The 22,882-nt window shown below is 50.7% G+C and overlaps 6 protein-coding genes across 11 annotated transcripts; 3 read left to right on the plus strand and 3 right to left on the minus strand.

Annotated features, from left to right (window-relative positions):
• Positions 1-358: 358 nt before the first annotated feature.
• snrpb (small nuclear ribonucleoprotein polypeptides B and B1) lies at positions 359-3,999 on the minus strand. The gene is made up of 7 exons (XM_086040598.1): positions 3,821-3,999; positions 2,208-2,359; positions 2,019-2,130; positions 1,784-1,936; positions 1,592-1,721; positions 563-688; positions 359-481 (listed from the first exon to the last, which is right to left on the minus strand). Exons 1-7 carry the CDS (start codon positions 3,821-3,823, stop codon positions 441-443), a joined length of 717 nt encoding a protein of 238 aa, XP_085896724.1. The 5' UTR covers positions 3,824-3,999; the 3' UTR covers positions 359-440.
• Positions 4,000-4,315: 316 nt separating this feature from the next.
• LOC147142795 (E3 ubiquitin-protein ligase RNF182) lies at positions 4,316-9,156 on the plus strand. Of its 4 annotated transcripts, none has more exons than XM_086040587.1 (7): positions 4,317-4,570; positions 5,544-5,656; positions 5,730-5,883; positions 6,246-6,313; positions 6,398-6,553; positions 6,942-7,175; positions 7,752-9,156. In XM_086040587.1, exons 2-7 carry the CDS (start codon positions 5,567-5,569, stop codon positions 7,962-7,964), a joined length of 915 nt encoding a protein of 304 aa, XP_085896713.1. In that variant the 5' UTR covers positions 4,317-4,570; positions 5,544-5,566; the 3' UTR covers positions 7,965-9,156. The 4 variants fall into 4 exon arrangements, with proteins under 4 accessions (XP_085896711.1, XP_085896713.1, XP_085896712.1 ...); XM_086040588.1 differs by having other exon boundaries at positions 4,318-4,570; positions 6,398-6,509; positions 6,943-7,175; XM_086040585.1 differs by having other exon boundaries at positions 4,316-4,570; positions 6,246-6,553.
• Positions 9,157-9,230: 74 nt separating this feature from the next.
• LOC147142796 (regulator of G protein signaling 9-binding protein) lies at positions 9,231-12,668 on the plus strand (the record flags this gene model as incomplete). The annotated part of the gene is made up of 5 exons (XM_086040605.1): positions 9,231-9,425; positions 10,698-10,791; positions 11,086-11,337; positions 11,432-11,583; positions 11,656-12,668. Coding segments are annotated over 5 exons (852 nt in total), but the record flags the coding sequence as incomplete, so codon positions are not given.
• On the minus strand, positions 12,505-16,245 carry LOC147142797 (ubiquitin-conjugating enzyme E2 C-like). Of its 2 annotated transcripts, none has more exons than XM_086040602.1 (7): positions 16,101-16,245; positions 15,131-15,246; positions 14,958-14,985; positions 13,862-13,948; positions 13,575-13,779; positions 13,413-13,472; positions 12,505-12,652 (listed from the first exon to the last, which is right to left on the minus strand). In XM_086040602.1, exons 2-7 carry the CDS (start codon positions 15,235-15,237, stop codon positions 12,615-12,617), a joined length of 525 nt encoding a protein of 174 aa, XP_085896728.1. In that variant the 5' UTR covers positions 15,238-15,246; positions 16,101-16,245; the 3' UTR covers positions 12,505-12,614. The 2 variants fall into 2 exon arrangements, with proteins under 2 accessions (XP_085896728.1, XP_085896729.1); XM_086040603.1 differs by having other exon boundaries at positions 12,622-12,765.
• Positions 16,246-16,883: 638 nt separating this feature from the next.
• Positions 16,884-18,114, plus strand: polr2j (RNA polymerase II subunit J). Its single transcript, XM_086040601.1, has 3 exons — positions 16,884-17,145; positions 17,339-17,447; positions 17,912-18,114. The coding sequence occupies exons 1-3, from the start codon at positions 17,003-17,005 to the stop codon at positions 18,011-18,013; spliced, it is 354 nt and encodes a 117-aa protein (XP_085896727.1). The 5' UTR covers positions 16,884-17,002; the 3' UTR covers positions 18,014-18,114.
• Positions 18,115-18,611: 497 nt separating this feature from the next.
• Positions 18,612-22,739, minus strand: LOC147142799 (deoxynucleotidyltransferase terminal-interacting protein 1-like). Of its 2 annotated transcripts, XM_086040589.1 has the most exons (13): positions 22,319-22,689; positions 22,157-22,227; positions 21,687-21,783; positions 21,509-21,607; positions 21,323-21,370; positions 21,168-21,224; positions 20,349-20,407; positions 20,199-20,241; positions 19,620-19,678; positions 19,145-19,205; positions 18,986-19,057; positions 18,856-18,911; positions 18,612-18,792 (listed from the first exon to the last, which is right to left on the minus strand). In XM_086040589.1, the coding sequence occupies exons 1-13, from the start codon at positions 22,370-22,372 to the stop codon at positions 18,684-18,686; spliced, it is 885 nt and encodes a 294-aa protein (XP_085896715.1). In that variant the 5' UTR covers positions 22,373-22,689; the 3' UTR covers positions 18,612-18,683. The 2 variants fall into 2 exon arrangements, with proteins under 2 accessions (XP_085896715.1, XP_085896716.1); XM_086040590.1 differs by lacking the exon at positions 21,323-21,370 and having other exon boundaries at positions 22,319-22,739.
• Between the last annotated feature and the right edge of the window lie 143 nt (positions 22,740-22,882).

The following is a 22,882-nucleotide window of genomic DNA, read 5'->3' on the forward strand; positions in this document are numbered from 1 at the left end:
CTAATTCAATTCGTTTTATGTATTCATGATCGATTATTGTATTTCCTGCTCTTTACTTTTATTCAAGGTTTGGTTTCATGCATTCACTTTAGTTGTAACACATTTTTTTTATTCATTGCTTTGAAATTCACTTCGAATATGTATTTTGTTCCATGAACTACATTTAGTCATTCAATGCATTTTATTCCGTTAATTCGATGGGGGGGGGGGCTGTAGTCGGTGTCAAAAAATTTTGTCGCGTCATCATCCTACATGCACTTGAGAAAATATTCACTTGATCGGATAGCCTGCGTGAATGTTTGAAATATGGGCCAACATCTTCATTCATGTGGTTACCACAGCAACTATCAGCCCAGCATGAGGCAAACATCCACCTTTATTAAAAAAAACAGTCAAAAACAGCAAGAAAACAAAAGGAACATTTGTACAGCGTGCGTCTTTCAAGGACGTGGGGGCGGTCTCAGGCCGGGAGGGGGCGGACCTGCCACAAAAACAAAGCAGATTTGGACATGAAGGTTTCCGCTTGGGGGATCCTCCACGGCGCGGACCACGAGACGCTTACCTCTCATGCCGGGGGGAGGCGGCCTCATGCCTGGGGGGGGCATGCCCATAGGAGCCCCTCTGCCCGGGGGCATGCCCATGGGCGGACCCATCGGCGGCCGCATGCCAGGGGGCGGACCCATCATACCTGCGCACAAGGAGCATCCACATCCTCACTCCACCGCTTCCCAAATTAAGTCACAACTCAAATGCCGCTAATCACGTTCAGACAAAAAAAGAACAACGATTGGGCACTGTATTCTAAAAAAAACACTAGGGTCCAACTGATATGCTTTTATAAGCCATTAAGGCCTAAAGCCAAAAGGTGACTTTACAATCACCCTCAAAAGGTTTCCCGGAAATTCAACACCTCCAAAATAATTGCTATCTCAGCCCGTGTAGCAGATGGAAACATCATTCCAAAACAATTTGAGAGCTGGGACGTGGCTTTCATGCAGGCCTGAGTAGTATTATTTACTGTTTAAATCAAAAATGAAAAATAAAGTGTCAGTGGAAGAGCACTATTTTTCATTTAAAAAAAAAAAAAATAAGTGATAATTACCATCCTCCCATCCTCTACTCTGTTACAAAGCTGTCAATATTGTGAACTTTAATCATCTGGTCGACATAATCAGATGATATTAGCAATGTGTTTGTTTCTATAAAATCAGCAGTTTATTTTAAACTTTGACTTATTTACATGTTACAACCTAGGATAACATTCAACATCCCCAAACCGTCAACCCCAATGTATTGTTTCTTGTTGGCCGATTAATCGGTTATCAGAATTTTCTTCTAGCAGCTATCGGAATAGGACGGCAAAAGATCCAATTCAGAAAAAAATTCAGGCAGCCATCGCCATTCTTTCACATCTCTGACTTGGCGCCAACGCTGGCTGAGCAGCCTTCATCGTTTCATCATTAAATTGTCAAACTTTGGCTAATGACAATTTTTGGGGGGGGGGGGCTCTAATTGGTCAAAACACAGCCAGCTGGGCCCTCTTCAAAACCGAGTCAATGTTACAAAGGCACCATACGAAAGGCACACTTACCAGGAGGCGGGGCTCCACGGCCCATTGGAGGCGGAGCGCCTCGCCCGGGCGGATACTGTGTGGGCGCCCCTGCTATGCTGGCCCCCGCGGCGGCAGCGGCGACGGTGCCTCGGCCCTGCGGCGTCATCACCTGCGGAAGCAACCCCAAAATCATTAAACGAGCGGACGCCGGCGCTGACACGTGTGCCTTACCTGCTGCGAAGGACCGCCCACTCCCCGCACGGGTCCCGCCAACCCGGCAGGAGCCTGGGGCATCGGGGCGCCGGCCGGGACGCCGCGGCCGGCCGCCCGCCCTACGCCGGGACCGCCGGCCACGCCCGCCAGAGGGACGCGAGCGATGCCCGTCTGAAGGAGGAAAGGAAAAGGACGGTAGAGAAAAGTCCGCAACTTGCAAACTTTTGCGTGCCACTAGAGGGAGCCGGCTTACATCTTTGGGCGGCGGGCCCTCCACCGTCATGGAGACCAGGTTCTCGCCCCTGAGCAGAACCAAGCCCAGGACTCGCTTCTCCTCCCTCTCTGGCTGCTTGGAGTTCTTGGGCCTGCGCGGACGGGCACACCCAGAGCACGTTAGCGTGTATGCTAGCGGTTAGCCATTAGCACCCAGGGCGGAGCTTACTTGATCTTGCGAAACTCGTCGCAGTCGCATAGGATGAGGTTCATGTGCTTGTCGAAGGCCTTGAAGGTGCCGATGAAGATGCGGCCGTCCTGCAGGATGCACCTCATGCGGAAGTCGATGTGCTGCAGCATCTTGCTGCTCTTGCCGACCGTCTGAAAAAATGAAAAACGTTTTTTTTTTTTGTTGTTTTTTTTTTAAAGTCACGCATATGGGAAATTTCTGTCAGGCGTGATGTTTCCCATTCATCCATTAGAAAGAAAAAAATAGCTGTCTGTCAGAAAAACGGGCAAAAATGTTTCTTTCCCTAATGAAAACAGAGGTTGGCAAATGTCTTGTTTGGAAAAAAAAAAAAAAGACTCAGGCTGCTTTCACGGTGGACAATAGAAAGTGGACAAGATTTCCCGTTGAGAGGCTGAAATTTGAGGATTTGGGAAATTTCAAGTTCAACAACTTCCACTAGCAATTAATTGATCATCAAAATGGCTGTTGATCATCTTGATAATCAGTTGTCAAAGAATACGTAATCATTGCACTGCAACATTTTAATAATCAATTAATCTGTGGATAATTATTTCAATTTATCAGTGTATATATATATATATATATATATATTTTTTTTTTTAAACCAGCCCTTTGAGGATGATAGAAATCAGAGACTTACTTTCAGGGACTGAAATTTCCAGAACTTCATACTGCTAATTTGCTAAAGGAGAAATTGATTATGAAAACGCTTGTCTAAATGCTCAATTTGTTGTGACTTGATGCACCCCAAGTAGCGAAACAGTGAGACGTTTGCTTGCGTTTTGGAGAGACCGGTTGGGAGCAAAAACCCAACGTTTAGTCGAGCCATTTGGACCGGCGTCAGTCAAGTTCGGCTGGCCCAAGCGGTTACGCAGCGGCCATTGCCACCTTTTGAAAAAACTAAACAAAACAAAACAAAACAAAACAAAAAACATCTTTTTTTGCTGACATTCCAAGTCAGGAATTAAATTATCGCCCATTTGTGAAAATAATAGTCGAATCTGTTGCGAAAATAATCACTGGCTGCAGCTCTAAGGTGACAGAACGAAGAACCAAGCTTTGAAGAAGCGATCCCGTTGGTTCCTTGAGTCGAAGTGAGTGTCCACTATGGACAACCAAATGGAGGACTTGTGGATGAAAAGCTGTCGTGTGCCATTGAGGCCGCATGCAAGTTCATTTCGAGTTGCTTCAACGACATTTTTCGGATTTGCAGGACAGAGATTGAAAGACGTTGTCCCAACGTCGCTTGGGCGGTTAGCCGCCATGCTAGCCGCCATACTAGCCGGCCGCCATGAGAAGCAGCACAAATCTCAAAGTCCGACAATGTCTGCAATTGGGACGCAAGTCGTCCTCGTCTTCTTCTTCTGGAGGAGGAGGAGGAGGAGGACGACGACGACGAAGACGATGATGATGAGGAGGAGGAGGAAACGTGAAAACGTTTGCTGCTACAGATGTCGGGCCTTTCGGCGTCCCGCGCCCGAGCGCCATTGAGCGGCGTCCGTCGAGAAAGATGCAAACTGGGGTTAAATGCCGTCGATGGCGGTCGCGTGGAGGCGCTCATCGGATCAACTTGAATTTTCGAACGCACTTACCATGTTTGCGGTTCTGATGGCTCCGATTGACGCCGGATTCGCAGGACCTTCACAAAACCAAAAAATTGAGCCGCGGGAATCCCGCCGGGCCCGTCTTGAATACTAACTTGCCGGAAATTACGTCGTCAAACATCGGCGCCTCCTCACAACTTGTCCTCCTCACACTAGATCAACCGTTCCTAGTGGCAAAGCCAGGGCGGGGAAATAAATGAACGAATGAATGAATAAATAAATACATTTATTATACTGTATGTATGTATATATATATATATATATATATATATATATATATATATATATATATATACACACACATACAGTATAATAAACAATACAATATATCAAATAAAATATACATAGAAAAAAATACAAATAATGCATAGTATAAATTTCATTTTGCAAATGATCTTAAAACATCAAAAGCAAAATATGGCTTCATGGCAGAAAGATGACGTCATCATCAGAGGACAAACGTTTTTGTGGGGTCATGTGTTGATTGATGGAGGTGTCGTCATCCCACCCCCCCTGCGGGCCAGTTGTCATGGTAACCCGCCATCCCGCGCGCGCCGCCGCCGCCGCCGCCGCAGCTGCAGTGAGTCACCGCAAGGAACACACGAACGCGCGCCGCCGGGCTGGCCGAGCGCTCGCCGAACAAAATGACGTGACGAACGACACCGGCTAGGGATTGATTACGGCAGCATCCAGCAGAGATTGACAGCTGTCAACCACTCGGCCGTGCACGCGCATCAGGTGAGCGAATGAAGCCGCCACGTGCTCACGTGACGCGCGCACTATTGTTCCCGCTGCACGACAACGTCGCCGCGGTCCTTTCTCTGTTGGGCTGCGTTGCGTGACGTCACACACTTTGTTCGGCACACCTGTGAACCTGCTCACAATGCTGGGGGAGCGGAGCGGGGGTCTGACAAATCTCCTGAGATAACCATGCAAGAGATTGCCGCGGCTCGGACGACTGGGCTTGGTCGCTGATGATGTCGTACGTTCGATGATGACGTCACAGCCTCCGCGTGGCTTGGGTGAAAGTGACGCTGTTGGTGGGAGTGTGCAGCCACGTGCACCAATGCTGCAATTATTTGAATCATCCATTCATAAAGTACGGTGATCTTTTTTGGACACGTCGGTGAATCAATTTGAAAAAAAACAAAACGTTTTACATTTCCATCCCCGTTTTCAAAACAGGACATGATTTGACACTGACATAAATGATGATGTTGATCGTGTTAGTGGTTGGCTGCATGTATATATAACATCCGACAGAAAAGTGTCGATCCCTGCAGTAAAAGCAGACGTCTCCGTTTGAAAAAACACAAAGCTCGTTCAAGTCTGCATTCAAATTCCAGTTCAACCAAATTTGAAAATTACTTTGATCATCGATCCATGAATCGATTCATTGTCTCACCTACAAAGCGCGGCGAGCCGATCTCCTTTTTGAATAATCAGGAAGAAAAGCTTGCGGTGAGTGCGATTGCTGAGAGTGGGTCACCGAATTGGACTCATCCTATGGGCCGATGGGCCGATGGGCCGATAGCCTGATAGCAACGGCCGCCGCGTCCCCTGCGACGCGCTTACATAACCACCGCAGCCTGTCGCTATAAATACACGACGCTGCGCGGCGCCTGTGCTTTTGCGCGTCATGCCAAGCCCACGCGGAAGGACGCTAAGGCCCGAGTGCGTCGCCATGACCGCCGCCGCCGATGTCTCGCAGATGGCCGTGCGTCTCCGCCGCGGATGCCGTCACCAGCAAGTGACATCGCGCGCCTTCTGCCTCAGACAGCCGACGGGATGAGCCGGCGGGCCGAGAAGGTCGAGCCGAACCAGGTGAGATGGCGGCCGGCGCCCGAGTCCGGCCCGGCCTGCGCCGAGCCGCGGCTAACGTGCGGGACGCCCGCAGGTGGCCGGGTGGGCCGAGTCCCTGGCGCTGACGCTGGACGAGCTGGAGTGTAAAATCTGCTACAATCGCTACGACGCTCGCGGCCGCAAGCCCAAAGTCCTGGCGTGCCTGCACCGCGTGTGCGCCAAGTGTCTCAAGAGGATGCTGGACGTGGGTGAGTCCGCACCTGCGTGAGGCCCATCGTCAATTCAGCCAGTGCGAAGACGTCGGCAAATCAATCGACAGCTATTTTGATCCTGGTTGCATTTTTGGAGACATCCTTGAACTTGAAATTGTCCGATGTCAGCCTCTCAACGTGTCAATTAGATCCTAAAGGCTTCTTTGCAAGAGTATTGATCAAACGGCCACGTAGAGCAAAACTCGCTATGCTAACAAAGACAAGTGGTGAGCGTGTGACGTATACCACGTGACACAAGTACGGATGCGAGCATGCCAGCACTTGACGAGTAGCAAAAGCGAAAAGAAAGCCTTGGACCCTTGCTTGCGTCTCACGTGCAAATGTTTGCCGTCATCCAGGCGAGTCGTCCCCGTCCGTCCTCACTTGTCCCTTCTGCCGTCACCAGACGCGCCTCCCGCAAGAAGAGGTGACGCCCGCTCCTTCCTTTTCTTCCTTCTTCTTTCTCTTGCTTTTCACCTTGTTGTCCTTGTCCTCGGGTGCCCGATTGGAGGTGTGGCCGACGGAGGACGACCGCCGCATCCTGGCGGTCCTGTCGTGTGGCGAGCGAGCTCGGCGAGGGGTCCCGCGCGGAGAGGTCGTGCTCAGCCCCGACTCGCTGACAGGTGACAGGTGTCATGGGCCGCCTTCCCATATGAGTCGGCCCACCGGAAAGTGTTTACAATTACGCCGCATGTGAAATTTCAAACCACCACATCGCTTTTCGCCTTTGGCTCCGCTGGCTTAATGCAAACGGCAATCGGCATTGCTGTCGTACGCTCGATCTTTTGCGCAGAAAGACTGCAGTAGCATTTGAAGCGTATTTGAGGAGTTGAGGCGTTATGAATCCCATTATCCCATTTCAATTGCGGGCCGGAGACACCCCAAGCAATATGATTGGCTGGCCGGCTGCCGCGTCCCGGCGCCAGCTCCCCAAAAACGTCAGTGCAAGTCAACCGTACTTCCACCCTTGCAGATGCCCGTCGCCGATGTGCATCAAGTCGGCTCGCCGTCTTGCCGTCGCGGTCTGCTCTCAACGTGTCCGCGTCGCCATTTCAGGCGCCCAGCGCGGGCCGCGCTCTTCGGACTGCCTGGTGATCACCATCATGGAGCTGCCGGCCGAGTCGCCGTCTTCGGACGCGCCCAGGACGACGCTCAACGGCGCCGCGGCGGTCGCTCTGTACCGCCGGCGCCCCAGCCGGGACTCGCCGGCCTGCGAGCTTCCCGCCCGCAAGTGCGGCTCCTGGACAGCTCGCCGTTTGCCCCGCTGCCTGCTGGGGGCGCTGTGTCTGGTCAGTCCTCCGCTATAGCGTCAGCGCAGCGACATTCGGGCCCCACCCATTGGAAGCTTTGGGAGGCCGATTGCGCTATTTGTCAGAAAAAAATTGGATGATTTATTCAAAGGGTTAGCGTGAATAAAAACATCTTTATTGGTCGCTTGATGCTTGCAATGATATGAATTACAGGCAGACTATTTGACTGTTTTATAATCCTTTGTCCTTTAGTTACGTTCACGGCAGAAAGACAATCGTCATTCTCTTTGCCTTATGTCGATATGTCCATGTTTAAAAAAAAAAAACGGACCAAAAACAAATCTGCAGATTTGCTCATTTTGAAAATATTTGCTTATTTTGTATAGTCCTGTGTTAATGCGGGGGGAAAAAAAATCTGCAAAAATTGACCGAAATGAAATATTGCCCGATTGATTGGTAAGCTCCTAGTACAAAAACTTGGTTTGATCCTTTTTCCTTTTTTTTTTTTCCTAATCTGTGCCTCTAAAGTGCTCACAAATCAAGTCAGCTGTGTTTTCGATGCGCCGGTGCTGATGGCCCGCATGTCCGTGCATGTGTGTGTGCGTGCGCAATCAGGTGTACTTCAGCTCGCTTCCGGTGGGCATCTACCTGCTGATGATGGCTCACATGTGGCCGGGCGTGCTTCTGGTCAGCCTGGTCCCGTCCACGCTGCTTCTGCTGGTCCTCTACGGCTTCTGCCAGTGCTTGTGCCACGAGATTCTGGAGGCGCTCGCCGCCCGTCGCCGCGACAACGCCGCCGTCGCCATCACGTCCGCCGAAGACGACTAGCGCTCGCCGCTCGCGCGGCGCCGAACGCCGCTTGACATCTTGGCATTGCCGCTGCAACGCAGACATGAGGTGCGCACGCAAGACTCGGTTGCGGCCATCACTTCGATGGGGAATTTGCAGTTGTAAAAGATTTGAATGGAGCCACGCTTCACCGCAGCGCTCACGCCTCCTGTCTCTGATAGCTTGTTCTTCATCGGGTGCAGTGGTTTCTTCAAAACAAAACAAAAAAACAAAAAAAACGGAAAATGTCTCCCGTTTTAGTATCATGTGCGTGGAAGGCGCAAATGAATAATATGAGGAGGATTCCTGGAAGGCAAAAGTGCGCTCATTTGCTCATGCGGATGTCCCAGTTTTTGAAAGCAACAAATTGGTGTTTCGGCCGCATGTTGTACCTCGATCGTCGTGTCGGGCTTGGGACCAACGTTTGGGATGACAGCAGAATGACTTTCGGCTGTTTTTGGTTGTTTTTTTGGGCTCGGGGGTCCAAAAGCCATCCATCACTCACCGGTCACCTGTGCTAATTTGTCCACATGTGTCACGCCGACATGGCGGACGTACTGCTGCTAGCCTAGCTTAGCACGTAGATGACAGGGGGCAAGGAGCTCGCTTGGCTTTCTTTAGCGACCGGGCTTGACCGCCGATAACCAAAAGCCGCAATTGACTGACACTCAGTATCATTTCCGGAGGGAAAAAACACACAAATAAAAGCATTTTTTTCCCTGACAACAAAACCTTGAATAAGCGAGGCTTTGGGGAAAATACTGAAATAATCAGGGCTAACGTTCCCCAAAAATCCATAAATAATTGATGCACATTCGAAATTGGAATCAAGCTTGGGGGGGGGGGGGTTAAATCAAAAATCAAATTCTTGTTTCCCACAATAATTGCAAACAAGCAGGGGATTGGTACGATAATCGATAAGCAGCTGAATTAGGACAAATAAAGTCGGGGTTGCGCTAATCGTGAGAGATGAAACGTCTCAATGTTTTTCCCAGAAAAACTGCAAATACGGAGGCCGACAAAGGTCAAGAAGTTTGAGGTTTGGCCCAAAAGCCCATAAAGAGAGTTGAGCCGCTCTATGGAAGGTGAAGCTGTTGCTGGTCTTGTTGCTAAGCTAGGCTGTAGCTCAGCTACCATTTGTGTGCGACATGATAAAAATGAAAGTGAATAAAAACCACGACGCTTTCTCCAATCGACTCCTGTTCCAACCACATCATGGAGAGAATCTTTTGGGCCACGGCAAGGCGTGGGCATCAAGCCGGCTGAGGTTTGTCGACCTCAGCTGTTCTCGCCCCGCTGGCGCCGATCGTCAAGACGACCGGTGACCCCGGAGACCGACAAAACGAGCAGGAGGCGGAGAACAACAAAACGAGCAGGTGGGGGACGACGAGGAAGGGGAGACGAGTGAGGCCAGAGAGAGGAGCAGCTCGCCCGCGACCGCGCCCGTGCCACAAGCCCCAGGTAGGTAGCTAGCTAGCTAGCTAGCTAGCGCTCGACGTTGGCGTCTTTCTTTGTTTGGTCAGCAGGGATCCAGATGATGGAAGGCCTTCTCTTGGTGCCTTCAAATTCAATTCCTTTCTACAAGTAGTTGCCAAAAAGAACGTTGTTGAACAGCACGTTAGAATGTGGCCACTTTCACATTTCAAGGAGATAAACGTCACATTCTGATGAGATTCTGTTGGTTTCGCGTTCTAAGTTTGATGTCCACACCGGACAAAGTTTCGAGCTTGACACTTTTGAACCGCGTGGCCTTGTTTACCTTTCCAGCGGTTCCGTAGCCAGGACGTTTGACGTCCAAGTCACAAAGAGGACGACGCGGCCGCTCGCTCGCACCCGAAGGAATCGCTTCGTTTTGTGTCGCCCAATGCGGAAGTCCCGCTTATCACCTTAGCTTTTCACATGACAAAGTGCTATTTATTCAAACGTCAAAATGATGACATTCAACGGTGAGACCTTAGCACGCTCAGATGTGATAAATGCGATGAATCCGTTTATCCCGTTAAAGCTTTTTATTTTCTGGCCGCGTCAGTCAATATCGCTGCTCCGTCATTCGCCGGCCGCAGCCAGTCCGTCCGTCATAATTTCAAGATGAACCAAAACTGTCGTTGTCACTCCATCATGGCCGAATTAGGGTTTGTCACTGCTATTTTAGGACCGTCACTGAGACCTGTTTCCAAGGGTAAAAACAGCGGTGGGCGCGTCGCCCAATTTCACCGGTCTGCAGCCAACACGACGCTCCAACATTTGTTGTCTCATTCGCTCGTGTGGAAAGACAAGGAGCCCCTCGGCCACTGCGCGCGAAGCAACCGTGCTGAATAGACCCCACCCCACCCCACCCCCACCCTCACCCCCACCCCCACCCCCACCCTACCCCGCGAGCAAACACGCGCCAGATACGCAGCAAAACGGGAGTCTGTGGCGATCTCGGCGACGGACGCGCTGACCAACCTTCCAAGGTCCGCCTCTGCATTTTCCTGCCACGGCAAACTTGCACCGCAATCCCCAAATTCCACAGCCGTCTCAAATGTCATTTTGAAATCATTTCATTTCGCGCATGGTGCGCCACCGCAACCAACGACGGGTTCTTACCGCCTTTCCGCTGATGATGATTGGGCGCAGGGGTCGGAGGTCATGATGAGCGAGCGGCACGATGGCGGCGAGCGCCTCCAGGAGACCCCGGCGCCGGTCACTTCCTGTTTCCGCACGCTGGTGCGCCTAACTTCCTGTTTCCAGCAGTCGGCGGTGTCGCTGGGAAGCTCGGCCGACGGCGCCTCCCTAAGGCGAGAAATCGCACACGCCAGGGCGCTCGCCACAAACGTTGCCAACGGTAACTCATTCACTCACTCATACATACCCCATCTCTCACTAATCCATTCACACGTGCCCCTCTCACAAAGTCATTGACTCGCTCAGCTCTCACCAACAAACGTATTCACTCATTCACACGCTCTCAGACATAGCCCTTCTCACTCTAATTCATTCACCTGCGCTGTCACATATAGCTCATTCACTCACTCGAAGCCCTCTCACGCACCCTAACTCAAGCACTCTCTCGTATTTGACTGATGGCCCAAGTCTGAACTCTGTTTTTCTCTTGTCTTCTTTTTCTTTTTGCGTGGAGGTCTGTCCCGCCATCTGACGCGTCTCCTGTCCAACTGCGACCGGGGTCCTGCTGCCGGTCCTGCCGGTCCTGCGGGTCCTGCGGGTCCTGCGGGTCCTGCCGCTTCCCCGGACCGGCGAGCACTGGAGCGCGTGTGGGTCCAGTTGCTGTCCGCCGTGGAGAACTTCCTGCGGGACCTGCGCAAGGCCGGCGACCTGATTGGACGCTTCCCGCTGGGCCAGCAAAAGGACCGCCGCTCGTTGGTCAACACAGGTGAGCCCCGCCCGGCCAAGCACGCCGCGGTTGGTGGCCCGATGATGATGATGATGATGATGATGATGATGATGTCACCCGCTGCCGCCTTCAGGGTGCCTGGACGGCGTGGTGGGCGCGGCCGCGAGGGCCGTCTCGGTTCAGACGCCCTGGTTGGCCTCCGGCGAGGACGACCTCCACCAGGGGGCGGGCCTTCAGCAACTCCTCAACGGCCTGGAAGCGATGATGAGCGACATGCAGCTCAGAGTGAGCGCGCGCACCATTTAACGCTCGCCCGCTCACACTCTCTCTGATGGAAAGGCGGCGTGTGCCCGTTAGGTTCCGGTAGCGTTCTGGTCGGTGGAGGCCACGCAGCCGTCGCGCGACGAAGTCTCGGACGAGGCCGAAGACGGCCCGGAGGAGGCCGCGGACGACGAGTCGTCGTCCGCCTGCTGCCGGCCGCCGACGCGCTCGGGGCTGGGCTGCGCCCGGTCGTAGCCGTTGCTCGCTTCTCGACGTCTGCGCTTGGAATCTTCCACCTGTCGTAACCTCCGGCGCCCCCGAGGCTGAAATTGGCCATTAGGACAGCTCCGATACAATTTAGGCCCTTTTTTTCCCGACCATCACCATCATCATCATCTGCTGTGGCGCCACGAGTGATCCAATGTCACTGATTTGGGTGAAAGATTTGCCACACAAAAAAAAGTGTTCATTAATCCACGCCAACGATGTCTCCTTCCAGGCGGGACGACGAAAGGCACCGACGTCATTCGCCTGTGTATCCACACGTTTTTCCTGACGTGACAAGAATTGGCTCGGCTCAATAAAGTTGGCAACCTGTGACGTGGGCAAGACGTGTCCCGCCCCTCATGTGCTTGGAGGGGCTTTGTGATTGGGGGTTGAAGGGGGGAGGGCGGCTGAACTTGGGGTCTTTTATGGCAGGCGCCTTGCTGAGTGGACATTTTGGTTTGAATCATTCAAATTGTTCAATTATTTTATGCAACAGAAGGGCAAAAGGTTGAGATGGCTTTGCACAAATTTCGCCACTTGCACATTTTCTGAACTACGTCGTCTCAAAAATCAACGGCTGATTGGTGCACTTAATAGCTCCCAAAAAGTTGATGCGTCATGATACAGACCCTTATTAAAAAACAAAGCAAAAAAAATGTTGAAAAGACAAGCAATGTGTTGAATTAAGAACTTTATTGAATCAACAAAAGGCAAACAAACATAAAAATATTGTACAAAAGACAAAAACGCACAGACTGAATTAAAAAGAAGAGAAAAGTGGAGCAGGTTCACATGTGGTACGTTGAGTGCAGATGAGCTTTGTAGGCTGAAAGAAGGAAAAAGGGAAAAAAATGAAGGTGCCTTCAGCCCCTGCGTCTTTGCCGCTTGCTTGCTTGCTTGCTTGCTTATTTTCTTTGGGGTACTTTCACACATGACTTACTGAAAGCAAATGGCAAATCCAAAGCAATTGTCATTTTTGTTTCCATTCCTTTTTGAGATTGGTGTTGTTTTTTCTAACAGACAACTGTTACAAAACGCGACTTCTCTTTTGCAAAATGTCCGTTAAGCCATGAAATCACCAGCAGCCCTTTTCCACTTTTGAAAAGGAGCGGCGTTCATTTCGCCACTTTTGCTCCACTGGCCAGCCACTTCATTCCTGAGCTGTAAATTGGCATATCTTCACCAATCGATACCCCATCGGAAAGCCCTCTCTGAAAAGGTACGTACGTCGAGTTGCGCAACCAAAACCCTGACGGTTTTCTTAACAATGAGTCATGACTACCGAAAATAAATGAAAACGATGCTTCCAGATGTCCCCATCGCATTTTTTGCACCCGTCCTACTTATTTGTTCTTAGGTCTCACACCAACACCTCGAAAATTCATTACGAAGGGGAAAACAAACGTCTTTAACCCCCCCCCCCCAAATGGCCCGGATTTCCAATCATGTGATCGACTTTAGCAATGATCATTTTGGACATTACTGAGCAGCGCCAGAAAAACAATAATAAAAAAAAAAAAATAATAAAAACAATGGCAAGCCAATAAAGTTGAACAAATACAACCTGTAATGTTTGTGCAACCCACCTTCCTGGTTCGGCCAAAGCGCAGCGGCCGCGGCGTTGAGCGGACTCTCGTTATTGGGTTCTGGAAGGAAAAGAAAGCAAAGAGGCCAAGGCGGGTGAGCGCGCGGCGGGAAGCGGGCGGGGCGGGGCCGCGCCGGGCCGGGCCGGGCCGAGCGCGCTTTACCTCCCAGCAGGCTCTGGATGGACAGCAGGACGGCGCGCACGTCCAGCAGCGCCGACCACTTGTCCTTGAGGATGTCCAGGCAGATGAAGCCGTGCTCGTCCACGTTGGGATGGAAACACGGCGACAGGAAGCGCACGCGCGGCGCCTGGTACGGGTACCCGGCCGGGAAGTCCAGCGACAGCTTGTAGCGCAGACCCTCGTACACCTGCGGCGACGCGGCCGTCAGCGCTCGCTCGCTCGCTCGCTCCCTCCCTCGCTCGCCCGCCCGCCCACCCGCCACTGCCTACCGTGTCGCGGGCGCCGTCGATGGTTCCCACCCACTTGAAGAGGTTGTCGGACTCGGGGAAGGCGGAGATTCCCTTGTCGCCCGCCATCTGCGGCCGCACGCACACAAACAAACAAACCAACCACTTCGTATTCAATCACTGCTTAACGCACTCCAATTAAAATGGACACATTTTGAACTGAGCCCCTCTTCAAAACTCAACTTGAATTTGTTGCTTTACCTTGGCTTTTGTCAAACCAAATTTGGTTTGTTAAAAATTGTTTTTATATCGGTCACAAACATTTGCCACTTTGTTTCCTTTTAACAAGATTCAAAGTAATCCATTTCACTCAGTGGATTCACGCAACCGCAGGCACACCTATTTCATGCCCGAAAAATACTTCTTTTTTTTTTTTTTAAATGAAATGCATCGATTACATGCAGATTTTCAATATTATCGGGCTATCCCAGTCCCGATCCTCCGCAAATAGTAAAGACTCACTACTCAGTACATTTTTGAAAAAAAAAAAAGAAAAATCTGCATCAATTATTTTTAGGGACCGACCGATATTTGAGCCCGATGCGACTTTTGGGCACAATACAATCCTGACAACTAATTAACTACAGAAATATAAATGAATAATGTAACCTCTTTTTTGGTCCCTAAACACTTCCAACAATAAAAATATGAATGACAGGCAGAGCGTTTGACAACACTGTCTCTGTCGACAACAGAGAAAAATCTGCAAAAATCGGCCAGTTTTATGGGGCAAGGGGGAATGTTTGAATGCCGTTATCTTTGTCTTCTGTTGTAATGGTTCAAAAAAAGCAAACAAAGGCTGATTTTAACAGTTAATGTCAGCCAATCCATCGGCTGAGCAACAATTGTTTTTATATATTTTTTAAATAAAATAAACTTGCGGCAAGATTCTTTTTAAAAGATGACAGATTGCATAAACAAACATTGTTCACTGATTCAATCAAAAGGTGAAAACTCTTGTTGGTGAATGCGATGGCACACATGCGGCTTCTGTAGCGTTACACTGCCCCTTGTGGTGTGGAGGTTGAACGGCAATAAACAGTGGCAATACTATACGTGAAACAGGAAGCGCACTCACCATCAGCGTCATCAGCTCCTGCTGGAGTCTGCAAAAGACAATCAACACCGCATTTTGCTTTTCATGAGTTCCCTTTTTTAAGTCGCGCACATTACTGCCGATGACTCATATTCACACTTTCGTTAATAATGGCGCTCATAAGACAAGTTGAGCACGTATGGCGTCGTTCTCACCGTTTGGTGACGGATCCTTTGGTGGTGTTGCCGCCCGCCTCACTGCCCTTCATGGCGGCTGCGGCGGCTCCGGCCGAGGCAGCGGGGTCCAAGTTCTGAGAGGCCATCAGTCAGCTCTGAGGTGAACGCAAACAACAAAACTACAGTGTGTGGCTTGGACAAGGCAACTACGTGAAAGTCCAACTTCAAATGTGGAACCCTAACGGGAAATCTAGAGATGCAACTTCTTTTAATGCGTAATCAATTAGGCTGTCTTTTTTTTTTTTTTTTACATGAACTCATTTTTTTTTTTTAACAAAACACTCTTTAAATTCCCATCCTTTTCTTGAAGAACAGGCCATGGTTATAAAGTGCAGAAACCTCAATGCATAAAAAATAAAAAGAATCAGTCGATTGTTTTACCAAGCATTTTACAAAATGCCTAATTGGGGGGGGGGGGATCTTTCACGGAGAACGGCAAAATATTGTTGAGAGGCTGAAATTGGAGGAGTTGAAGTGAAGGCATCAAAACGTTTTCGTCAAATTGGTAGTGGATTCATTTGCTATCAAGTGCGGATTAAAATCGATGAATTGCGACACCTCGACAATGAAATCCTGCCTTAATTTAAAAGGCCAAACTTAAGAGTCCGACTTTGAAAGGTTCTAAAAACGAATGTGGCAAAGCCTTCTTGAAGGCCGTCCGGCTTGCGAGCCGAATTGAAAACTTTTTGCCAAGCGAATCGGGCTGCAAGGACTTTTATAAATGACGCCGAGACCAACGAGTCGCTCGCTCCTAAAACGTTGGAACAAGTGGGCCGACTTGACGTCGAGGCTTGTGTGGGCTCCGAGTGGCAACGTTGCTGGCTAGCTCAGTCGGCTACGCTGGTCAAGCTAGCTCCGTGTTTGTTAGCGTTCGGGATCATGGTCCACACGCGCGCTCATTCGCGGATATTCGAGCACAATCGGGCGCTCGCTTAGATTGTCTACTCACCGTGGCGTCGTCTGCCGCTGAATTTGCGAAAAAGGCGAAAAGCGACGAACCGCTACCACTTGGCCAGCACAGTGGCGCTCACGATTTAAACGGACGGCAACTGGCAAGCTAAGCCAATCGGCGGCCGACTTTCAAACGCAAATGACTTGCTGCTAGCCAATGAAAACGCCTGCTTCAAGGCGCAAGCGTTGCGATTGGACAAGAAACCTAGCCGGAAGTCCTGAACCCAAACCCCGATTAACGTCATCTTCAAAAGGAAGAAATCAGTCTTTTACGGTCATACCCAGCCTATTTCAATGATTAGTCGTTGTAGTACGTCCGACACACACCCAGCGCTGCAAAACATCGACACGGGAGCCGTGTTGAACATAAACGGACACTTTAATCATACGCAAAAAGACAAAGATTTTACAATAGAACTCATTCTGCTGCAGGAAAAAAATCATATACGGGTCAAAATTTTCTGTTTATAGTCCCATTTTTTTTTTTTCTACAAACAACTCAGCCATTATTTCCAGTCTCTAAATCCCATAAAAATTCCCAAACCAACAAACTCATTGATGGTGTATGCTGCACCCCGTAATATCATGAGCTGTTTGATTGTGTATTAATTCATTCATGCTGTGTTGTATGCTTCCTTTGTCTTCTGTATTCATCTTCTTTGTTTTCCTTCTATACACACCCTGGTATTATTGTCCGTATACATGTATGTCTTTATTCACACACACAAAAAAAGAGAGTGTTTCCCGTTTGCTGAAGTTGCGCTCCAATCCGTCGAGCGGCGCTACGCACGACGGAGCGCTGCAACCGGAAGCGCCCGTTGGCGGAAAGTCGTACTTCCACCGGTTCGGCTCGGCTCGCCTCGGCTCGGCTCAGCTCACTTCACTTCGGCAGCCGCCAAGATGAACGCGCCTCCCGCATTCGAGTCGTTCTTGTTGTTCGAGGGCGAGAAGAAGATCACCATCACCAAGGACACCAAAGTGCCCAACTCGTGTCTGTTCACGCTCAACAAGGAGGACCACACGCTAGGCAACATCATACGAGCGTAAGTAGCCCGCGGCTAGCCCGCTATATTGCTAACCGAAGCGACATCTGCCGGCGATCACCAACAAAAACCTTTTCGCCAAATCGCCACAACTCCGAAAAGATGAATGCAAATCCGTGTGTTGTTGTTGACTTGCCGATGGCGTCAGTGGGAGCGACGCTCGCTCACTCGCTTTTGCTCTTTTGCGAGCTAGGCAGCTGCTGAAGGATCCTCAGGTTCTCTTCGCCGGATACAAAGTGCCTCATCCTCTCGAGCACAAGATCGTCATCAGGGTGCAGACGACGCCCGACTACAGTCCGCAGGTAACGCACAACGCACCAACGCTCACACGTGCCGGAACGGGATCGCGCGCACACAATGCCGCTTACTCGAAGTAGCCCGAAGTGAAGCCGCCGGCGGCCATCTTGTGTTGCCACTCAGTAAGTGTGCCTAACTTCCAATGCATTCATTTCTGCGCAGCGCTTTGGCCTTATTTTCGGTCTCCCCGACAAAAATGGCATCGTGGGGCGCGCGTACGTTTGTACCAGCAAGTCTGGGACAAGTGGAAGAGACGCACGCACTTATGCCAACGATTTTTCTCTCCTGAGGTCTATGCAAAAATTGGTTTGCATCATGCTGTCGGAACAATCAACAATGAGATGAGCGCAAAGCCCATGAAGGGAGGGGGTGGGGGGTCGTTGCAAAAAGCAAAGCTAACATCTCCGTCACTGGTCAACGCAAAGCATGAAGCTGCTGTGATGTCACGTGTGCTGCTTTTGTGCGCCAGGAAGCCTTCACCAACGCCATCACCGACCTGATCAGCGAGCTCTCCCTGCTGGAGGAACGCTTCCGGGTAGCCATCAAAGACAAACAGGAAGGCATTGAGTGACCCCGCCCACCATCTTCATGTCACTTCCTCTTTCTTCCCCTTCCCCTTGTAAATAGTTGTCTTTTATGGTGCAAAGTCAAATAAAGCTGTTCTTCTGGAAATGACGCAATCCTTTCTTCTGAGCAACCTGGCTTGCGTGCCGCTTCTTCTTCTTTCCGTCTTGCGCCACCGCCCGCCCATCGATTGTGCTCGTGAGGGAGCTGACCAGGTTTTCCATCCTGGGGGCGGGGGGCGTTCGTATGTTAGAAAAGCCTGCGATGAGCCCTGCCGCTAAACTGTTGAATGGTAGCCCGGCATGCCGCGAAGAGATGACTTTGACGTCAAACGTTTTCCATTGCAAACAAAGAGTTGGCTCGCCACCTTCCGCCCCCCCCCCCCCCCAACCAGCCATAGAAATGTGTGCCACTAGGCTCGAATTAGACATGATGCGGTTTTGTCACTTGCATGCAAAAACGAGCCGATCTCAATCCGGCGTATCCAGCTTCGGCGTGACGTCCTCTGGGGACTCGGTTTTGGCCTTTTCAGAGGGGAGGGGGCTGGAGCGGGGTCATTGCATTCTTTTAAGTGCCACTAGAGGGAGCCCAAAAGCACCACTGACAACGTTTCTTTTGCCATTTAGTTTTGTTTGGGTTTTTTTTTAATACACCTGGAGGCCGTGGCGACTTGTGTTTCAGAGTTCGGCGTCCCTCTGCGCCTCCATGGCTCTCTGCATCTTCTCCACCATCCACAGAGGAACCGAGAACGGCTTCATCTCGTCCATCTTCACGTCCGGACAGTCCCTGCGCAGACGCTTAGCGTGAGGCGCGTCCGCCTTGGCGCGGTGCCGCCACGGCGCCACTCACTTGTAATCGTCGCCGCGCGCCAGATCCTGGATGTCTTCCTCGATAAGCAGGTAGGCCTGAGCGATCAAGCACACGCGCGTAATGGTCAGCGTGAGTGCGTAGGGCGCGGCGCGGCGCGGCGCAGCCTCACCATCTTGCCGCCTGTGGCCCTCATGTGATGACGCTCGGCCAGCCACTGCTTGTCTTTGGTGTCCGCCGCGTACTGATGAGCGCGCACACACACACACACACGACGTGTTACCATGACCACCGGCATCCAGGCTTTACGTGCGTGCGTGCGTGCGTTTACCTTAAAGAGGTCAGCGTGTTTGATATAGATTCGTCCTCTGGTCCCGCCCATCCCCAATGCCCTGTGACAGCAAATTCAGCCTTTTTAAAACATGCGATTTTATTCTGGCCATAAATACCTTTTCTGTCAGAACAAAAGAAAAAAACCCACCGTTATTCTCATCAAATGAGCACTTTTCCCCCCTCAGAAATAATCCAAATCCTTGTTGGTACTTTTACTCCAAATTGTTTGGATCAAGGCTTTATGCTGCAGAATCTGCTCCTCCATGAGTGAGGTTGACCGATCGCATGGATTAGCCGCTCACATTTCAGAGATGCTCACTAAGAATTATTTTCATAATCCAATAAGTCAAATCTTTTTTACATTAATTGATAAGTCAAAACTTTTAGGTAATGTCAGTTTTTTCCTGGAAGCGAAGGTGGGGGGTAAATCACATAACGTGAATTATAAAAAAAAAAGCAAAGTTCTGACTTACTTGTTTGCTCTGGAGCCCAAAACAAACGTGCTGCTTTCATTCAGCCTGGACGGCTCCCACTAAATGGCACAAACAACACAATTATTCCTACTGATGATGATGATGACGATGAGAACATTTTTTGTCCATTTCTATGCCGATTCCAGTTGGGTTTTTTTCCCCCTCCAGAAAAGCAAACTTGCAGCGATCGGCCGCGGTAAGACTCGCCAGCGGATTCCGAGCGGCCTCGTGGGCGTGGGCGGCGGCCCTCAAGAGCTCGCTCCTCTCCGGATGGCCAAAGCCAGCATGGGAGCGACCAGCAGCAGGCTTTTCTCGTCGCCTTGCGCCCGCGGCCGCAGCGTCGCAAGTTCCCTTTTGTTGGAGCCGTTTTTTTGGTGTTGTCAAAGCGAGCGACTGGTGTTTTGTTTCCATACATGCACATTTCATATTTTGGAAGAAATGGGGGCTCCTATAGCTCAAAGACTGGATGTGAAAAAGTGAGCTCCCCAAATTCATTGAAAATGACCCAGGCCAACAAAAGTGCCAAGCCATGGCCAGCCTCCTAGCTGAAAGCAAAGGTGTGTTAGGTTAGCATGTCACCTTGGGTCCTTCCTTCTTGACGGCTTCACACTTGGCCTTGGCGCTGGCAACACACAGACATTTGGATTTTTTGGGGACCGTGACTCTTTGGTCGTCGTCGTCATCATCATCATCATCATCATCACCACCCGCACGCGCTGCCCTACTCACTGAGCGGCGACGTTCAAAGATCGGTCAGACGCCATGGCGCCGCTCATGCGGTTCTTCCTCTGCGGACGGCGACAATGCACAAAACGGCAACATCAGTACGTGCGCCGCGCGACAAACGCACAACGGCACGCCGGGGCTCGACTATTCCAGTGCACTGCCGTGAAAACGGAGTTGCCCTCTTCCCAAACCCCCCCCCCCCCCTTTTTTTTTAAAGCGTCCTTTCTTGGGGTGTGTACTTCAACAAAAGACGATTGCAAGCGTGTCCCTTTAATGAACCGAGCGCCGTTTCATGTGCCACAATCCGATTGGGCGGGATTACGACGGCACCGTCGGAGAGGCTTTGATGCGACGACTTTCTTGTCCTCTGACAAAAGTGGCTTTTCCTTCACAGAAAATATCACCGCTGGCATCAGGCCCAAACCTCGGAGGTCACAATTTGTTTTTTCTCAAAAATAGCAAACGTGTGGCTGTTTCAACCGATTTGCGCAATCTCAGGTGTTGAAAATCTCTCTCTCTCTCTCTTTTTGGGCTCTCCTGAAAAGTGACCATTTTGGAGGTCCAGGGTGAGAAAGGGAACAAACAAAATGTTATTTGCCTGAGCTCAAGCCGAAGCTCACTCCGCTTCTGCGGCAGTACAACCATCCAAAACAAGTCTCCAGGTTTTGGACCGGCTCAGTTAAAGTAGTCCGGACATGAATCCCGACTGAAATCCATCGACGGCGGAAAAGCAGCCGGCCGGCGCTGCCGTAGGCGAGTGGCCCCAAGATGCCAAATGTGACTCGGAAGCGGCAGGGTGTCCGGCGAAGGACGAGAATGTACCTTTTTGGGGACTGGACTTCCTCTCTGGCTGCAGTTTTCTTCCGAACCCCGAGGACGCTGCGGACGCAAAACGCAACAACCGGTGAGCAAAAATCGCACTTCGAGACCACCTGGCTGAAGTGCTCCCGGTTCATCCGACTTAATTTGATGCCGACCTCAGAACTCGGCTTCTTCACCTCGCTTTCCGGAAACAAAACTTTGGCCTGTGATGGTAACCGCACGGACACGGACACAAAATCAAAACTCACAAATGTGAAGAAACACACAAACAGGCACTTGGTGTCCCCGTTTCACGCAAAACCACAAACTCCGACCGCACTCGCGCACTCTCACACGCTTACATGTTCCAGAACATTCCTGCATGCGTCCTTGATGAGCTGATCCGTGTGGACCTCAACCCCGATGTTCTCCTTCACATTGTGCGCCGCCTTCTCAAAGAACTGCACCAACAACAACACACCCCTGTCACACACATGGTGGACGCGTGCGCCTGTGCGCGAGCGCACGCCCGTATTTTACCATGTGGTATTTCCTGAACACGGCCATGATGTCATCATTGAAGCTGGGCTGAAGAACGGCCCTCAGGAGGTCCATGGACACCTGCGGGTCTGTGTAACTACACACACGCAAGTTAACGGAAGTCAGCAACGGAAGTCAACAAAGTCCTCGCAAGGGGGCAGAAGAGAATCAATGTCAGTTGTCAATCGAGCAACCTTTGCGAATTTGCGGACAGATATTTTGGATTCGGGGCGGCACGGTGGACGACCGGGTAGCACATCCGCCTCACAGTGCAGAGGTGGTGGGTTCGAGTCCGGTCCCGGCTTTCCTGTGTGGAAAACCGGTACCGTTGCCAGGAATCGGAACTGGGTTGGCTCGAATGTAAAAGGAAGCCATGCCGTTGTCATCACTTCCTGTTTTCAACTTGTCGCGCCGAATTGCGAAGGCGACTGACTTTCTTCCTCTGTGTGCGTTTGCTTTGCTGTCCTTACCTGACGGCCACGTGCGAGCGTCGTCCTCTCCTGTGGACGTGTCTGTGTTTGATCATCAAGTTCCACGGATTCTGTCACGAACACACACAAACGGGACTCAGCGATTCAAGCCGTCACCAGTGCGTATGTTCGTCTTGCTTTTGTGTATTTTGTGTTCCTTACCGAAGGCTGCTGGTGTCCGTCCGGCTGCGTCCGCTTTGTTTGTTTGTCTTCCATCGCGAAACCCCTCCAGGTAATTGGCGGCTAGGCTAACAACCGCAAAAAGCGCTTCAAACGACAACAACTAAAAAGTTGGAAACAGCCCCGGCCAGGTGTCGCCCGACTTCCAATCTGACGATTTCCAGCAAGCGCAAACCGTCTTTTAAGACGAATTTCTCCTTGCGGTGACTCACTTGTGATTTTTAGTTCCCGGATTGGACGCAACAGTCCACTTCCGCTTTAGTCAAGTTAGCGGTCGTTGTATACCGCTCGCTTCCGGTGGCTTCAAAGCAAAAGCGAGTGCTTCTGTTGGCAAATTCGCCACATCGGGTGTTGCTCTGCTTATTTTAAACGACAGACTGCACCAAATACCTCGTCACAGAGCGCCCCCCACAAAATAAATAGATTTGAAAAAAATAAATAAAAAAATCACGGAACATTTACATAACTACTCCAAATCCCTGTAAAGCCAAAAACGTTAACTAACAAATCCAAATGACACTATAACCCCAACCCAAAACAAATATT

The sequence above is a fragment of the Filicampus tigris genome, chromosome 9 (genome assembly GCF_054856515.1).
Source record: "Filicampus tigris isolate MCC_2025a chromosome 9, RoL_Ftig_1.0, whole genome shotgun sequence".
Lineage (NCBI taxonomy): Eukaryota > Metazoa > Chordata > Actinopteri > Syngnathiformes > Syngnathidae > Filicampus > Filicampus tigris.

What these genes read in the sequence shown, in the direction of transcription:
- LOC147142799 (XM_086040589.1), bottom strand. Translation starts at nt 22,372, where the DNA reads ATGGAAGACAAACAAACAAAGCGGACGCAGCCGGACGGACACCAGCAG. An exon ending in TGAAGAAGCCGAGTTCTGAG is followed by an intron (nt 21,225 to 21,322) that starts GTCGGCATCAAA and finishes TTGCGTCCGCAG; the next exon opens with CGTCCTCGGGGTTCGGAAGA. An exon ending in GGGCCACAGGCGGCAAGATG is followed by an intron (nt 18,912 to 18,985) that starts GTGAGGCTGCGC and finishes TTGATCGCTCAG; the next exon opens with GCCTACCTGCTTATCGAGGA.
- LOC147142795 (XM_086040585.1), top strand. Translation starts at nt 5,567, where the DNA reads ATGCCGTCACCAGCAAGTGACATCGCGCGCCTTCTGCCTCAGACAGCC. An exon ending in CCCATATGAGTCGGCCCACC is followed by an intron (nt 6,554 to 6,941) that starts GGAAAGTGTTTA and finishes GTCGCCATTTCA; the next exon opens with GGCGCCCAGCGCGGGCCGCG. An exon ending in TGCTGGGGGCGCTGTGTCTG is followed by an intron (nt 7,176 to 7,751) that starts GTCAGTCCTCCG and finishes GTGCGCAATCAG; the next exon opens with GTGTACTTCAGCTCGCTTCC.
- LOC147142797 (XM_086040602.1), bottom strand. Translation starts at nt 15,237, where the DNA reads ATGGCCTCTCAGAACTTGGACCCCGCTGCCTCGGCCGGAGCCGCCGCA. An exon ending in AAAGGATCCGTCACCAAACG is followed by an intron (nt 14,986 to 15,130) that starts GTGAGAACGACG and finishes TGTCTTTTGCAG; the next exon opens with ACTCCAGCAGGAGCTGATGA. An exon ending in TCGACGGCGCCCGCGACACG is followed by an intron (nt 13,780 to 13,861) that starts GTAGGCAGTGGC and finishes GCGTCGCCGCAG; the next exon opens with GTGTACGAGGGTCTGCGCTA.
- polr2j (XM_086040601.1), top strand. Translation starts at nt 17,003, where the DNA reads ATGAACGCGCCTCCCGCATTCGAGTCGTTCTTGTTGTTCGAGGGCGAG. An exon ending in CTAGGCAACATCATACGAGC is followed by an intron (nt 17,146 to 17,338) that starts GTAAGTAGCCCG and finishes TTTGCGAGCTAG; the next exon opens with GCAGCTGCTGAAGGATCCTC. An exon ending in CGCCCGACTACAGTCCGCAG is followed by an intron (nt 17,448 to 17,911) that starts GTAACGCACAAC and finishes TTTGTGCGCCAG; the next exon opens with GAAGCCTTCACCAACGCCAT.
- snrpb (XM_086040598.1), bottom strand. An exon ending in AGGGCCCGCCGCCCAAAGAT is followed by an intron (nt 1,937 to 2,018) that starts GTAAGCCGGCTC and finishes TTCCTCCTTCAG; the next exon opens with ACGGGCATCGCTCGCGTCCC. An exon ending in GCCTCCCCCCGGCATGAGAG is followed by an intron (nt 482 to 562) that starts GTAAGCGTCTCG and finishes TTTTTGTGGCAG; the next exon opens with GTCCGCCCCCTCCCGGCCTG.